General features: G+C 39.9%; 1 protein-coding gene and 1 long non-coding RNA gene across 3 annotated transcripts in view; both read right to left on the minus strand.

Annotated features, from left to right (window-relative positions):
- The window catches only part of ankrd50 (ankyrin repeat domain 50), a 41,008-nt gene extending 29,616 nt beyond the window's left edge, over nt 1-11,392 (minus strand). The window contains exons 1-2 of the mRNA XM_085285457.1: nt 11,096-11,392; nt 8,695-9,808 (exon numbers count right to left, since the gene is read on the minus strand). Coding sequence (XP_085141583.1) covers nt 8,695-9,200 — 506 coding nt within the window. The 5' untranslated portion in view covers nt 9,201-9,808; nt 11,096-11,392. The remainder of the gene's footprint in view (nt 1-8,694; nt 9,809-11,095) is intronic.
- A 1,882-nt stretch (nt 11,393-13,274) lies between these two features.
- Nucleotides 13,275-17,078, minus strand: LOC146581642 (uncharacterized). Of its 2 annotated transcripts, XR_014893685.1 has the most exons (5): nt 16,813-17,078; nt 16,328-16,391; nt 15,820-15,970; nt 15,363-15,448; nt 13,275-14,761 (listed from the first exon to the last, which is right to left on the minus strand). It is a non-coding gene; the product is annotated as an uncharacterized LOC146581642 (long non-coding RNA). The 2 variants fall into 2 exon arrangements; XR_014893683.1 differs by having other exon boundaries at nt 16,328-17,078.
- Nucleotides 17,079-17,505: the final 427 nt, after the last annotated feature.

Genomic DNA, 17,505 nt, shown 5'->3' on the forward strand with positions numbered 1-17,505 from the left:
AAAAAAAGATTTTTTAAAGGCAGTTTATGGACAACCATAAAACAATAACAGAAAAAGTATGACAAAATATGTGAGTATCATTTTTGACAGCTTAATGACAACTCTAAGACCGTAGCTGATCTGGTGTATTTCTTCTTTTATTTAGAGTAATTTGAGACAGCATTATTTTTTGAACATTGTATAGTGTTCACCACATTTGCAATAGGTGGGGGTTTATGTCAGGCTATAATGTGGGCATACAGCATGAAAAGCTGCACCTACTTGTGCCATTGGTAGAAAAATGAATTACTATATTGACGTCTTAAGTATCCGAGGATTTGGGAAAAGGGCTCCGACATCTCAGCCATGCTCCACTTCAGGCCACGCTTTAGCCTGTGGCATCAAAACAGGTGTATAAACCTTGAAGGCAGATTATCTGACATAACACAAAAGTAACAAAACAAAAATCATTTTAGAAAAGCCCTGTAAGTATTTGAAAAGTGTTCTCTTCAGCGGTTCTTTAAACCTGCTGGACAATGCAAGAATCTGATCTCTTCTTAATGGATTTGCACGATCAATTCTGCGCTGAATCCCTCAGCAGACAAATGCCTCCTGCTTGACCGAGAAATGGTGTGTTGGAGACTGCTTGGTCAGGGGGAAGTGAGAAGCATATGAAAAGAGATCCAAGTTGCTTTCATGCAAAAACAGCTACAGCTTTCAAAGGCAAGTCCGAAAAGAATCTTCTTAATAGACCATTGCTAAAGTGATAAAGATTAGATTAACTAAAATGTGAGTCTTATGACTTTTATTTTTTTATTTGAAAGCATCTCACGAGACTGATCACACACAATGACTACACTGTTCACTGTGTGAGAGTATTATAGTCAACTTATTACCCAAAGTAATTCCAATTGTAGTTGTTCAAAATGGACCAATTTCTTGGTAAATTATAATAAAACGGGATCTCCTCATTCAACGTTATGCATCTATATAATGATGCTCTTTAATGATTTGACAAAGTGTAAACACACTTCTTTCATTGCCACCATGCATACCTCCTCATACCATAACTATTCCAAATCCCCCCGAGCTCTTCCCAACCCAGACGAGGTGTGCATTCCTGGCCAGCTATCCAATACCGTCAAAGGAATCTGAAATTTTATCCTTTTTGGGCCCCCCTCCCCTCCCTCTTGTCCTCATCCAGTACTCTGCTGTGCTCCTGCTCTCTTCACACACAGATGTACACAGACCCACAGCTGGGTCCATGCAGCTTAAGCACACAAATACACACAATGGGAAGGATTTCAGCACTGACAGGTAAACCTTCAAGCAGAGGTTTTACCTGGATTCACAGATTTCTGGTAACAAAGGGCAGCAGAGTGATGCTGAAGCTTTCTGCTTTCTAAAAATAATCTCAATATTCGATTAAAGCCCCCGAGAAGTGCTCCAATGAGCAAAATTTGTCTTTGTTTTTGGTCCTTAGTTGTTTCGATGGGTTGAAAGTGGGTGTCCGTCAAGGTCATCGTAAGCTAAGGAGCTTGGAAAGACAAGCATCTGGACTTCTTTAAGTTTCTCGAATACACTTCAATAGAATAGAATAATCCTTTAATTGTCCCACAAGGGGAAATTTGGTTGTAACAGCAGCCAAAAAGACACATATACAAACAAACAGTACACAGGACACAGAACAGAAAGATACACAATTTTTCTTACATATTTACATTAAGGACAATGGTTACTATATACAGAGAGTACTGTACAGTTATTAAATTAAATAAAGATAACTACAGATAAGAGGTAAACCAGGTTGTAGTCCGAATCGGTTAATTAACTTATTGCAGTTTCAGCACAGATGTAAACATCTATGTTTGTTGGGAGCAGTTCTGATTGTACAGTCTGACAGCTGCAGGGAGGAAGGACCTGCGGAAACACTCCTTCATGCATCGAGGATGCAGCAGTCTGTCACTGAAGCAGCTCTGCAGTTCAGCAACATTTACATGCATGGGGTGGGAGACTCTGTCCATCAGAGATGTTATTTTGGCCAGAGTCCATCTGTCTCCCACCACCTGCACTGGGTCCAGGGTGCATCCCAGAACAGAGCTGGCCTTCCTGATGAGTTTATCCAACCTCTTCCTCTCAGCTGCCGATAAACCGCTGCTCCAACATACAACACTGTAAAAAAATGACAGATGCCACCACAGAGTCATAGAAGGTCTTTAAAAGCGCTCCCTGTACTCCAAATGACCTGAGCCGCCTCAGCATGTGGAGTCTGCTCTGACCCTTCCTGTAAAGAGCATCAGTGTTGTGGCTCCAGTCCAGTTTATTATTCAGGTGAACACCCAGGTACCTATAAGAGTCCACTATCTCAATGTCCACTCCCTGGATGTTCACCAGTGTCAGTGTGGTGGGTCTGCGTCTCCAGAGGTCCACCACCAACTCCTTGGTTTTCCCGGCGTTGATCAGCAGGTGGTTCTGCTGATACCAGTCAACAAAGTCCAGAGTCCACTGTCTGTACTCTGAGTCGTCCTCACCTGTGATGAGGCAGACTATGGCAGAGTCGTCAGAGAACTTCTGTAGGTGGCAGCGTGGGGAGTTGATGGAGAAGTGTGCAGTGTAGAGGGTGAAGAGGAACGGTGCCAGCACAGTTCCCTGTGGGGCCCCAGTACTGCAGACCAGCATGTCAGAGACACAGCCCTGTGTCCTCACATACTGTGGACGTTCTGTGAGGTAGTCCAGTATCCACTGGGACATGTGGTGGTCCCACATGTGGTAGGGCTTAAAAACTGGGACTCTCCACCAACTGCTCTTAGAACTGAAGAAGCTTCTCGGATGAGAGGTGAAACATCTTCAAGGAGACTTAAAGAAGTCCAGACACTTTTCTTCCAAGCTCCTTAGAATTCAAGTGGGTGGAACTCTGGTGGAAAAAGGTGATCTCATATTCATCTCTACCAATCAGGGTTCTGCAGCAAAATGCGATGACAGTTGTGGGATTGTTTGCTTAGGTTTCCAGACCATTATCAATCAAACGGGTTTAAAACACACCCACACAATCCGGATGAGCCACAGAAGACTTGTCCAGTTTGTTTTTAACCCTTTTCTTTAAACCATTCAAACACTAGAAAGTCTTAGAAGTTTGCTTGTATTGAATTTGAAAGTTTCAAATTGTAACTGACTCATCAAGTTTTCATCAAGTTTTCAGGGGCTTTAACCATTTAAGTAATATGTCAGGCAAACATTCAGCAAGTCTAGCTTTGAAAAAAGCTAGGATTTGCTGTTTTCCTCTGTTCCAAGCCCTAATAAATTAGAGACTTTTATTTAGACTGTGAGATCATATGGAGATTTAATCTTGGGTTCTACAAACATGATTTACATTTTCCACAATTATCCAATATTCTGTAGACTAAATGAACAATCAGAAAGGAGCTCCACTTCATGAATGAGTATAAACTTGCAGCAATGCTGACTGTGAGTGTGTGAGGGTAACAATTACATGAATCAGTTTTGTATATCCACATGCAGCATGTAGGCAGACATATCCACAAACAAATAAGCTCTAACAAAAAGTACACACATAGCCGGTGGTGTGGAGACAGACGTTGGCATTAGATTGCTGAGTCATCGGTGCAGCCACACCAGTGCTGCCATTTCTCCTCATCTGCTCTACTGGAGCTGATACGTCACACTGGGAGTCTTTTTTTGGTTTCTAAAATGTGGGCCTAATCTGCAGCGAGTTTTCCACAGCCGTGCACCACATGAAAGCCAGCGAGCTGCTTTCATTTAAGGTCCCTTAACCCCAATAAGCACGGCCGCCCAACGTGTAACAGTCAAAAAGTCAACACAAAGAGAAAAAAACACCGCAGAGCTCCCGCTTGGTTAGTTTTACTTCAGACTCGGGCAGCCAATATGGGTGAGGTCACAGTTTTACGTTAATTTTATATTATTTAAAGCTTTCTCTTGTTTAGGTAACAATCAGATCAGAGGCCTTCGCAAACGTCACTACATTTATCTCTCTGGCATAATCGGTCACATGTCAAGATGCTTAAAAAGGAAATCCCATTGTTGCAATACTGTCTAAAAAAAAATGACTAGGGAAAAAAAGGTTTAACAATATTCATGATCTCACCGGAGGCAAGAACAGCTGATCTAATTTTTCTTTAGCTTTGACTGATGTGACTATTTTTCCAGAGTATCAACAGTTGTTTGGAACAAAGCAACAAGCAAAATCTTTTACAAAGAACCGTCTGATGAAGCTGCCAGAAAATCAACATTTCTAACCATCTTTTAGGAAAATCTCAAAACTGCATCATCAATTTCTTCCACAGACAATTCTTCAGGGAATAAAACATTGCCAAGAAAGTTCAAATCTTTTTCACCAGTTAAAGCCACAGTCATTCATCATTTCTGAAGTCTGTGCCCTTTCTATAAAAATAGAAACTCATCCAGCTGCAATTCAAACTTAACTCCTGCTTACTGGATAATAGCCTTACAACAGATCCACATATAAGTCACACCTACACTAAAAGCCTGCTTTGTCCCATCAGGGAAAAAAAAAAAAAAAAAAAAAAAAGCAACTGTTGCCTGTCATTTGACCAACGCGACTGAGTTAATTCCACCTATTCGAAGCCAGCTCTTTTGTCCTGAAGGGAGAAAGTGACGCATGTTGGATGACAGGAGGCTGACTGGTTGTTTAAAAATCACAAACTGATTCAAACGGGAGGACTCCAGTCAAAACATGGCAGTGGCCTTTGATAGCGCTAAGACACAGACTACAGAAGAAGCGATAAAGACAGAGGAATGTGCTTTGGCTTTGTCTGGAAGTCGAATCTTTGATGATACACTGCAACTCAAGTGTCAAAGCCTTTAGATAGCTCTGACGGCAAGCAGTGAATGTACCAAAGTTTATTTTATGAAGTTTATTGTCTGAACAAGACACACGCTGGCACTGGCAGACTTGAAGCACACAAAGGGCAAATTAAAAGGTGAAACTGCCTTTTGATGCAGGCATGAATTAAAAAAGACTTTATAGAAAGTCTGGCTAAAAGAACTAAAGTCATGATAATAATCTATTAAAGGATTTTTTTGTTAATGTTACGATTAAGGCCACAGATTTTTCTTTTTTTTACTGACCTTCGGATTATTTCCTTTCTATTATTTTAGGCCAAAAAAACTCAGAAAAAGCATTTCAGATGTTTTTGTCTATCCAACATACAAAAAATTAAAAATAAAAAAACAGGATTTGAGAAACTTGAAAGCATAAATTCCCATGTAGATTTCTGAATTATTGCTTTTCTGTGCCTCTTTCCTGTATTGCCTCCACTGCTCTCTGTTTCACCACTTGCTCCTTTGCAAACTTTACAGAGCAGTTGACAGACAGGTTAACTCATTCACTGCCAGCCATTTTCAAATCAGGTAACTCCCCACTGCCAGGGTTTTTGAGCATTTTTACTCATTTTTGAAGAGCCACAGAAAACTGTGTGTTATGATCATATAAACGCTGAACCTACCAAAATGAAGAACAGACTCTCTTCTTTCATCCAAAAAAAAAAAAAAAGCTTGTTTCTACCATTTTCCATTCTTTAGTAATCAGCTGTAGAAGAGAGGTGGGTTCCACCAAAAATGCCTGTTTTGACCAAAAAAAGGGAGAAAACGTGCTTTTTGTGAAAAATACATTTCAAGCAGAAAAGTGCCTTTGACACTAATATTTCTTGCTTTGTGACACCTCTAACATATAAAATAGTTTTTCACTTCTATAAAACAGAAATAACACTGAGAAAGGTTATGTTTTATCAAAACAATTTATTTACAAATATATGAAAAAATAAAATGTACATACGTATTCTAGCCCCTCCCATTGAAAAACGTAATTGACGTCTATAGACGTCAATGGCAGTCAACGTAAGTTTTTCAATTGACGTCTATAGACGTCAATGGTAGTGAATGAGTTAAGATGGAAATTCATCCGATTGAGCAAATTGGACTTAAGAGCGGGGGAAACAAGGAAAACCTCCATCGACTGCTCTTTTCCGTCATCGTCGAATCACCGTTTGCTGTTGAATCGGTAAAGTTACAAACAACTGCAAAGAAATGAACAAAACTTGTTGTGTGCCAGCGTGAAATGCCTCCAAAGTCCTGACCTTTCGTCATTAGCACTCTCCGTGCTCCACACGCAGGTTTACGGATGCACTGCTGACATCTGATCTAGTAAACATGAACTAACATCAAAACTGAACTGATCTGTCCTTTAACAGAGATACTGGACCGACAGATAAGTATCCAATCAATGAATCAATGAGTAGATAATCAGGTAAATTTTAAGAACTTGCTTTAATTCTGTTTATTCACTTGATTGCCATTTATTGTTAATTTAATCATCATGTCCACAGGACCCATCTTAAAATGCAAGATTGTTCTAGTGATACTTAAAAATTAACTCTACTTTGAAGATATTCTTCATTTAAATAGTACATTTGCTTCTTATTATTAAAGTCACTGCTCATGCTACATCTGTTTGTAACCTGTCAGCAATAAAACACTGAAATTAAGGATTACAACATAAAAATGTGCAGGGATTTATTAAAATGTCCAAATTTTGGTTAGTTGTGGTATCGGAGTGGAAGTAAGTGGACGTAAACCCATGTAAACCCATTGTATTAACACAGTGCTGGTGATTACTACCAAAACTGACTTGTTTGTCTTTGACTAGGCCAAAGAATTTTGCAGGGCCTCTTGCACTCACTCACTAGGTAATGTTTAAAATCACAGCTGGAAGGCAGGGGAGGAGGAGGAGGGGGTCAACAGCTCCTCAAAAAAAAAAAAAAAAAAAAACGTGTTAAACAAGACCCTTAACTAAATGAAACTTGTGTGACTTTTATTGCAATAAATGTGAACCCAAAGGTAGTTGAATCAAAACAAGATGTGAATCCCTGTGTAAACGTTAGTCCTGATGTAAATTACTACTCATAGAATAACACTGTTCCACGTCCTTCTTTGTTTTGTACTTTTCTAAATGCCACTGCCAGATGCAATCTTGACTTCCTGAATCCAGATAGCATCTCGATCAGCAGGGGATCTGTTCAGATTTTTGTGTACAACAGCGCCTGGGATGCTTTTACACCTGAGATGGCGATAAGGCATTTACTCAACTGTTTATGTGGCTGATGAACACAACAGTCAGAGATAATAAGCCTTGTGCCTTTGTTGTCTGCAGATTTAAAGCCTGAGGTCTCGAGTGTTACAGAATATTTGCTTAACGAGGCTGGGTTCAGTGAAGTGTCCGCAAAAGGCCCTCAACATTCAGAGTGACACAGAGCAGAGCTGAAGTGAAAAATCTGTCCCTGTTGGGTTCAGTCTATTTTTCAATGTTTCTATGATAACCTGTGTTTTACCTCAGAGGGGCAAACTGAAGTCTGAATCATTGGTGGAAGCCTTGTGATTACAAGACGATGACAAGACAAGCATTCCCTTAGGAATGAGTGGGTTTAAAAAAAAAAAAAAAAAAAAAAGTGGGTTAGGTTGACTCTGGTGAGTAATTGAAAAATGATTTACCTTACTGAACATTTGACCTACTTTTCTTCCTGTGTGTGATGCTGAGATGGTACAATAAGCATCACCAGATGGCCAGATGAGAAACGTGAGCGTGTGTGTACAGTGCTGCATTCCAGCCTGTGTTGCATAGACGGCCTGACCTATACTGTGTAGACAAGTCGTGCAAGTAACGCACACACGCAGCTCCGTTTAAAGCCCCCGTCTGCAATAACAGTCCATCTTGATCGTATTACATGTCCGGGCAGGGTGCTCGAATCCCACAAGCCTACTGTACTTCAGCCTTACATGTGCACTTCATCATCTTGCACAGTGTTGGACTGACCCAGGTGAACCTAACAATCACAGTTCAGTTCACCCAGGTCAGTGAGTCAGTGCTACTTCAAAGCTTCTTTCTCATGAGTCTCTCACCTCGTGAGCTAAGCTACAACTTAAAAATATCTGACCTTTCCTGAATCCGAAGCCAAGCAGGGACAGTCCCACCCAGCATGTCGCACGGGGGGGACAGACAAAACCATGACAAGAAATAACTGGAGAGGCTACTGGGGCGGAGCTATGTCATGAGTGTGTGCAGGGAAAAAAAAAATAAACGGGGGGAGGTGCATCAGGGTCAGGAGGTGGAGAGGGTAGGTTTGGGGGGGATGGGCTGACTGCACTTTACATTTCTAGTCAAACCAAATTCCTAGATTTCCGTTACTACCTGAAACACCGTTTTTTTAACCATTTCTTTTTTTTTTAAACTTAAAGTTGCAAGAAGATATGAAGAAACACTTAATAGGCAGATTTATATTTTCCAAAAAGGAATCATAATTCAGGTAATTTTGTGCAGTGCTGCAATAGGTAGCTGTTTCAGTAAGATATATAACTGCATCAGTTTATTTTTTTTAATGAATCAACAGGAAAAAACTGATAGAGACTGAAAAACAGGATGGTGGTGTACATGTCTAATCATCCAGTATTTAACAATGAGATAAAAGCTGACAAAAACAGATAATAGTCACATTGGGCAAGCTGCAAAATTTGCTTTTATTATCAATGTTGACTAATTGATTAAGCAAAGAATGAGGTCCTGTCGACATGGATTAGTTATCCGTCTCACTATAAAGAGGTGCTAATCTGTGAAATCATCTGCTTGCAGTCATACTTTAACTGTGTGAGTGTGCGTGTCTTTACCTCTTGAAAGCCTCTGTGGGGTTCCTCTCGCACTCTCCAGGCTGCAAAGTGTTCTGCACAGCCGGATCGCGCACCTTTTCCTCATATCCTGGCAGTAGCCCACTGCGGCAAATCTGAGCCACCAGACCTCGGATGAAACCGCCGACGCACAGCGTGTCCGAGTCATCTGCCCGGCAGAAGTGGAAAGCCAGGCTTTGCTGGTGTAGACCGCGGTGGGTTCCCTGGGCTGATGTGGGCCATAACAGCTCTGTACACAGTGCAGTTTTCCCACTCCCTGGCCCTCCCACCAGCAACACACCCCAGGAGCTACCCGACTTTGCAGATCCTGCTGTGAGGGTGCCAGGGTTGGACGCACTACCACCAGGTGCCAACGGGGGCTGTTTACTGGGAGTGCTGATTACTCCACTGAGGTTGTTGGTTTTCTCCTGGAGGCAATGCTGGATCTTATGGAATACCCACTCCCGGCAGTAAAAGCGCTTCCCTTTCAGCAAACTGGTTTGGGCCATTTTGATCTAGTGCTGCTGTTCCACCTATTCCTCCTCTTCAGGTTCCCTTCATTACGCCCCTTCACATTTTCATCTCCAACAAAGGCTGGCTTTAAATTCGAACATCCATTTTGTCAGGTGCAAAAGAAGGATGCACTTTAGATGTCCTTGGTTTTAAGAAGCAGCGAGAGTGAAGGCAAGCTGGGTGAAAAGTAGAGAAAAAAGCAGAGTCGCTGTGGATGGCAGGAAAAGCAACTGAGCTATGAAGCGTTAGAGAAAATGTAGGTCAAACTGAAAAAAGGAAGTTTAAAATTGAGGTTTAAACCATAGATTTTCCACCAACTTTTTCCATAGCTTCCCCACTGGTTGAACTAAGTGCTCCTTGTTATTATGAATGTGTTGCCTTAGCATGGCGCTGGGCATGGCAGGGCACTCGGCTCTTGAGTGCATCCACTGGCAAACTCAAGCCACCGCTGCTTGATAGAATTAGCCATGGAAGTTACTGATATATTTCCACTGATGCATTTCAGATGCCACCGACCAAAAGGGTGTTTCCATTACATTAACATGGAATAGACTGCCAGTGCTGAATGGCTTTCTCCAATAACACACTAAGCCTGCCTCCTTCCCTGGAAAACAGAAACAAAATGAGAAGACACAAATTTAAAAAAAAATCATCAATATGTCCTAATTAGTCAAGTAAGCAGTTGATGAGACATAGTTTACTCTCCTAGAAGCAGGCAGTGGAAAACACAAGTGCGTAATTTATTTACACATCTACTGCCCTAAAGAGTCTCCATATAAGCTGAAGCAGTTTGACACCATTTATCATCATGCACAGTACTTTTACAGATATTTTCCAGCCTACAAAGAAGAGTGAACTCTATTTAGTGAGCTACAAGAGGTGGGCAAGCTGGTTTTTCGGTGCTTTCATCCTCCACATCCCACATCACTGCCTGCCTGCCCTGCAACTAAATTCTTGGCAGGGGTTCGTCCAGTTTCTCTAGTCTATCCACTGATCCCCTCTTCCTTCCTATGTGGCTTTAAATCCCAAACAGTCCACATCCGTCCTGAACTGTGAGGGGGAATAAAGTCCAAGTAACAGGACCCCCTTTCCTGCACGTACAAAGGTCGTTAACATGGGCGTAAATGTAACATAACCGCTTTTTTCTAAGGTTTTGCAGCAATGATTAAACTTTAGAGGGCAAAAAGGCCCATTGAAGCTCTCACCGAGAAGATTCTGGCACTTTGGTGGTCAGCTGCACTTTAACCATCTTCCTATTTAGTTGTTCATCATCGCTGTTGTTTCTATACTGGACCAAATGCAAATATTCCCCAGTCTCCCCAGCCAAGAAATCACACGCTTACACACACCCAGAGGCTTACACGCACACGTGCGCGCGCACACACGTAGTCTTGCTGGTTACTTTGTAACACTGCCAAATAACAAGGGTTTACACGGGCTGCTATGCATTTCCACATTTCTGTTTTTCTAAGGCGCTCCCCGCCGTCAACACAAAGCCTTCCAAATAAGTGTTCAATAAATCAAACCTTAGCTGTCTTAAGACGGAAGGCGACCAAAAAAACAAACAAAAAAATACATCCATCAGAGAAAACGACATAAATTCACTTCAGCTGACTGGAAAGGAAGCGCAAGTCTTTTGTATAGCAGACAAACCTCACCCATTTCTAATGGGATACAATTTACACCTATGGGGGCTTTTAAAAAATGACTAGACCGGCGAACAACTGCATTTATTAAGAAGGAAAAAATCATATAAAGGCTAACTGAAGACGGTCATGTTCCTACAGCCCACCAGAACTGTTCCTTCAACTTCAATTGAGCCAATTGTGGAGCGTTTCTCTGTCTTCGCTAGTTTTAAATGTCTCACAGTCCCAAACGGTTTTCCTCTCACCTCTTTCCGATTCCTCTCGCTGTTTTAGGGGGGGTAAAGGGGATTGCCGTGTCCGTAGTCTACACCCTTTCTGTCCAAACCAAAGGCTCCGAATAAACCACACGACCGTTGCTCCCGGCGTAATTCAAAGCCCAATTTTGTGCATTTGAGCAACGTTCACGTCTTTCTTTGAATCGCTCCTTTCTGTCGGTGTCGGCTCCTCCTGCTGCCCCTACACAGCTCCACAGTGAGCAGACTGACTCTCCGCCTCCTAACACTCTACATTTCTCCCCACTGCATGCAGAACACACGCTAATGAGTGGCGCAAAGCTTTTTGGGATTTGTAGTTTTCAACCTTTGGTCGCTCTTCATTGTGTACAAACAGGTGGTTCAATATAAAAGCGGAATAACAACTGCAGATGAATTATTTTCTCATGGAACAGTTATTTCGCTTTAAAGCCAGGGTGTCAAACATGTGGCCCGGGGGCCAAAACGAACGGTACAAACCGGTACAATAATGTCATTACAAAGACTGGTTCTGCTCATATCCAATCCAGTTTTTCAATATAATGTACTTCCTGTTGTGGAGATGCTAATTATACTAGACAGGTATGAACACTTTCATTTTATGACAGGTGAGCACACCTGTCAGGTTAAGATCCCAATGTTTTTCTTTGATTTATAGTTTATATCTTATTTGTTCATTCAATCTCCACTTATCTCTTCTCTTACACAATGTCAATCTTACATTTACTGTTTTTAACTAACTTTAGTGTTTACTTTTATTTGTTTTTAATCATTGTTTTAAATATAAAAAAAATCTCTCACATTGTATAAGGCCCTCACCGAGTGCCTGTGGTACTTTTATTTAACTGTGTTGATCACCAAGTTGTTTTAATTATAAAGAGATAAAATATGCACCTTACTTGAAAAAAATGAATAACTGAATTTTGTTTGTACATAGATAGATAGATAGATAGATAGATAGATAGATAGATAGATAGATAGATAGATAGATAGATAGATAGATAGATAGATGCATGGGATGGAGGAACTGTCAATCATGAATGACATAACATTGACTAAGATTTATAGTTTGCTTTTCACTCACACTATCGCCATTGCAACCGATAGCAGCAAAGTTGTACATGCACATGATGATGTCTGAAAATATTTCATTACTTGAACATGAGAAAAATGACCCTGCTTTGATTCTGCCTAAGGCTTTTTAATTAAGGACACTGCAACATTTGCATACTTTTTATGAATGAAGTGCAGCCACTGATGTTGAGCAGAAGATTAGCTGTGAACTCACAGTAAATCAACGATGCCTTATACCTGGCTGAATTATGGCTCCAAGGTCTTTATCTGGGGAGTATATGAGAATGTCTTTATAATTACATTATACCGTCTATATATAATCAATCTCAGGTTTTTCCTTTCATTAGAAAGCTATTAACTGTGATGTACTTCCTGCTTCATGGCTGACACACCAGATGCTGTCATTGTTAGAGAGCAGAAGGCAGGTGCGTGCTTTAGAATTAGGTCTTCCTTTTGACTCTGATGAGGCATCTAAATTTGGCAGCACCAGAGTAATGACAGGAAAAAAGACTGAGTGTGCTCACACCAAAGACAAAATATTCAGTCACTGCATGTGACAAAATGGAAAAGGGCTACACAATAAACAATTTAATGACTGAATTCTCCGATGATTAAATTGTAGTTCACCTGTGTGCAGACCTTCCCCATTTTAGTCTCTGAGTGATTGTTTTTGATTTGTGAACAAACCAACTAAATGGCTGCATGTGTTTTATAATTCATGAGAAATTCACTGATGAGCAACACCAGCTGATTTGTGTGTGTTTCGACCAAAGCTGCACAAAGAAATTCTGTTTGTTACATAAGCCACTTTAGAAATGAAATCCGTAAGCGATCAAGATGCAGCAGAAATGAGTTTCCCAAAAGTTTTTTTTCTTCCTTCCAGCAGGGATGCACACGGGGCTTTCACGCTGATACTTTTTCATCTAACTGGAGGCTGCTGATCTCACAACTTATTTATCACTCCCTGAAGAATAACTTCAGGGACTTTTACTGTGAGGTGTAGCTGCAGTAGGTTGTAATAGCTGACAGTGTGTTGCCGGCTGAAGCTGACTGTGCTCAAATGAAGATAATTCAGCACTGAAAAAAATATGTTGTTGGATTTACTTAATTCAATGGTGGACATTTGTTGCACACAGATGTTTTGCTTCGGCAGCAACTTAAACAATTGAGTTAAATTAACACAATTTATTCATGTTCAATAAACCTGTGCAATTTGTGTTGATAAAATGTGACTTAAACATGTTTTGATGAAGTAATTTGAGCTCTTGGAATATTTTAATCCTTCACAATTTTCTCACGTTATCCCAACACGATTCAATAACTTTTACCCAATACTACTTGGTCACTTAAATACTACATGTTATCTTCAAATTACATTTTGCTATTATATTCTAGTATCAAATACACAATTTTCAAATGGAGGCCTTATAACAGATTGTATTGTTCTCTTCCAAGATGGTTGCTGGCATCCACCAGTAACCTTTCAAAACAAAATGTCTAATTTCACTGCATTGACAGTAGGTAAAGAATTAAACTGACATTACTCCTCCACTGAATCTATATAAATCAACAGTTAAATAATGTCAGTTCTTCCGTGTTCTCTGGAATCAATCACAGTAAAGAAATTAGACTGTTTCTTTTGAAAAATGTTGGGAAAGAACAAATCAAAACATTCTATTTAAGGCCTCTGACATCAAGATTCAGTTAAACAACAATTATAACTAAACAATTTGAGGTAATGTTAGTTTCCATTAACATTAAATTAGGTTACTGAATTGGCAAACACCTTCCTATTAACACCTCCCATTTTACCCCAATAACTAAAGAAATTAGCACTTGCAGGTCAAAACCTTTATTCAAGAGACGCAAAAATAACATTGATACAGTGACTGTCAAAAATTACAGCACTGATCATACTGTGACATCTTGGTTCAAAACAGCACACTTAGAAATATTCAACGTTCTTTACTTCAACTGAATGAAATTGAAAATACCATTTCACACGACCCATATGGGATATTTAGACTGTATAACTGTTCACGCTACATCTCTTCACTAGTAAAAGAAAGAAAAAATACAAAGACAAATTTAAAAATGCTGCCAAACAGACAAACAGAACTTGTACAGAGCAAAAGGAAAAACAAACAACAAAAAAAACGGCTTGTCCTCATGGCAGTTGCAGAGTATATAAAAATGAACCCTGCGATCTGTTCCTGGAATTGAGCTTCAAAAATGCAGCAGAACAAGTGTGAGATTTAAATGTCCTCTCACCTAGAGCTGGTCACCTCACATGCATAACAGTGAGCTTCGTTGCAGGAGCAGTTTTGTCTTAGTTGTGAGCTTTTCTTGAGAGCTGAGTTGCATCCAACTCCATTACCACCCTTTGAATCACCTCAAAAGTGTAGCAGAGTTGTGATGGGTAACTCATGTTGAAGGAATAAAAAAGGTCCAAACAGCATGGCTACTGCAAAGGTCACATTATCCAGATCTTGAAGAACAACATCAGAAAAGTCATTGCCTGGCGCATCTCTGGAGACAGATGTTCATTGTGGTTTTCTCAATCTGTGCAGTGGCCTCAGTCAAGTCCTGGTTAAACACAAAACATTTCTTTAAGATTCCTTTTTAAACTCATCTCTTTTGAATCTACCAGTTCTAATGTTAGAGTAATTTAAACCAATGCAAGCAACATAGTAAATAGCTATAGCCAAAGAGTGGCCTGCCATGCTGCCATTCATGGTCTAACAGAGTTTCTAAGAGAGGGTGAAAAACATAATAATTTCAAATGCTTTACATTAGTTTTTGTTAGAAAGACACCGGCCCATCAGAAATCCAGGTTATGTCACTCAGAAGATGTTAGAATTTAGACTTTCAGCCCCACAATTTGGTTAGCTGTTGGTCAGTTGGTCTTTTTTTTTTTTTTCAAACAAAAGCTAATGTAAATATTGGGGGGATTTTTCTTTGTTCACTAGAATGACAAATTTAAAGTTTTTTCACACTGATGTGACCCCTAATACAGGGGTGGGGGTGGGGCCTCAAGGGCCGGCGGCCGAGTTCACTACCAGGCCTCATGTGAACTTCAAATTATTAAAGAGGACTACTGGTCCTAACCAGTCCAATGAGGATCAAGTGGATAACTAAATGCATTTTTAAATGTTGCAAAGCCACAATCTACTCATAAAACACTCACCATGAACTCCTGCACCAAGATGTTGCAATTGTCTTTCACACAGATGCGGAGCACTTTGATGAGGGACTCCGAGCATTAATGTCATCCTAAAGTATTATAACAAAGAAAACAGAGATTTGTGAACTTTTCAGTAGCACAGAAGAAAATGATCCCAGACAAAAACTCTTGACTTTTTAAACCAGTCAACATGCAACACCAGCATCTACAAAGCAATATCAAAAGTTCCTGTTTGACATCAACTTTATGGATATATCGTTTCCAGAACATTTATTTTTTAAAAAAGATAAATTTTTCTCAGTGGGCCAGTAAATGCATGACGAAAATTATGGCATCCTTTTAGTGGAATCAGTACTCACAGGTAATAGTTGACGGTTTCAATGGATGTAGCATAAAAATCTTTTACTGACCTAATGCAATACATATACACTTTGTAGTTAAAGAATTTTAAAGTTCTTACTGTCATAATGGCAGCTACATCCATTAGCTTTGTGCCCTGTTCCCCCGATCACTTTGCAAACACTTTCAGCAGACTGCCAGAGAGAAACTCAGCTCCGTCAGAAACCTTGACTGTATGCATGGTTGGGATGCACTGGAATGCTGCATTTCATCTGAAATGACATAAAATTATTTTGAAATAACAGCAGGCACTGTGCTTGGTTAATCAGTAATGTTTTGTTGAATAAAAACTGTGTTTCCAGATCTTATGGGATTAAAAAAATCCAAAGATGTTTATTTCTGATTTGCAACCCAACAACCCACAAGTTACAACCTCATTTCAGTTCAAGTGTGCATTAATGCGAGTCCAGTAATCACCTTTCTGGCAATACATACAGGTATAAGATAAACCTATGGCAGATTTTGGATCTCTCAGTTGTATTAATAGGGTGAGTATGCATGCACCTAATAATTATAAAAAACCTATTATAATTAAGTTACAGAAACGAAAATAGAATATACTTTCTTACCATAACACCTTGAACCCACAATCCATCAGCTGACTCCTGGTGAAATGCAGAATAGAGGTCGTCTCTCAATATGCAGCAAAAAAAAACAAAAACAAAAAGAAAAGGACAGCAGGTGAGGGCAGGAGGGGTAGGGATGTAAGCTAGCATAATGCCGCTGATGATATTAGCTAAAGCTGTTCAATGTCCAAAATCTCACTAACACCACGGTGCAGTAAATACACAATGTAACTGAAGAGTCAGTTGGCAAATCTATTCACACAGAAAACCAAATTATGTTATGAGTGCCTCGTAATTAGGTTTAATGTGATATTACGGCTCTTGTGCCAAAGACAAATTCAAATGAAAAAGCGCCAATTCTTTGACAACAGATAAAACAGCAAATAAGCTAACGGCTCTTTTTTAGCATGTTACATGGCGACACTCTAGACGTTTAACTACATTTGGCTGAAATATGGTAAAAATTAATTCAAAAAATCAAGACATACCAAAAACGTAGAGTTGGCTGCTCGACTTGACTGAGATGGATGCCTTTTTTAAACCAGGATCCAAAGCCCGCGAGATGAAATCACGCGTGGTTTCACGAGATTTAACGTTGCTATCTTATTAACTTACTTCACCTGAACATGATATGAACAATTTAATACACCCTTTCTGCATATCATGTAGTTTTTACACTATATAGTTACATTTAACTTTAAAACATGAGGCAATTGTGTTAAATACATGCAAGATGCTTACATAAATCCAAGAGATGGCCAGTCCCTTTTTTTCAGTGAGTCTTGTGCTAAAGTGAAGTTCCACTTCAGATCAAATTTTCTATACTCGCATAACAGCCTTTTTCTTCATGGTAAGGTATTACAGAAATGATTGCTTGGGGATAGGCTCAAGGCTGGGTTCAAGACAGACAGGAAGAAAAAGACAGGAGCTAGGATTGGTGGTTAAAATAAAGCAAAACAAGACATGATATAGATTCAGACACAAAACAAGTAAAAATTAAAAAAAAGTCTGAGGATACGCAATAATAGAAAAAGTTTGAAAGGTGTAACCTCTACACTGTCCCAAACCTTATATAATTAAATTAAGCAAAGTGTGATGATGTGGGTGGCACAGCAGCACAGTGGTTTGGTGGTCACCAGTGTTACCTGGTTCTAGGTAACCCAGTGTAACCCAGAAGTTCC

The sequence above is a fragment of the Mchenga conophoros genome, linkage group LG2 (assembly GCF_057382185.1).
Source record: "Mchenga conophoros isolate Kocher_MC1m ecotype Shallow Benthic linkage group LG2, M_conophoros_male_GT1.1, whole genome shotgun sequence".
Taxonomy (NCBI): Eukaryota; Metazoa; Chordata; class Actinopteri; order Cichliformes; family Cichlidae; genus Mchenga; species Mchenga conophoros.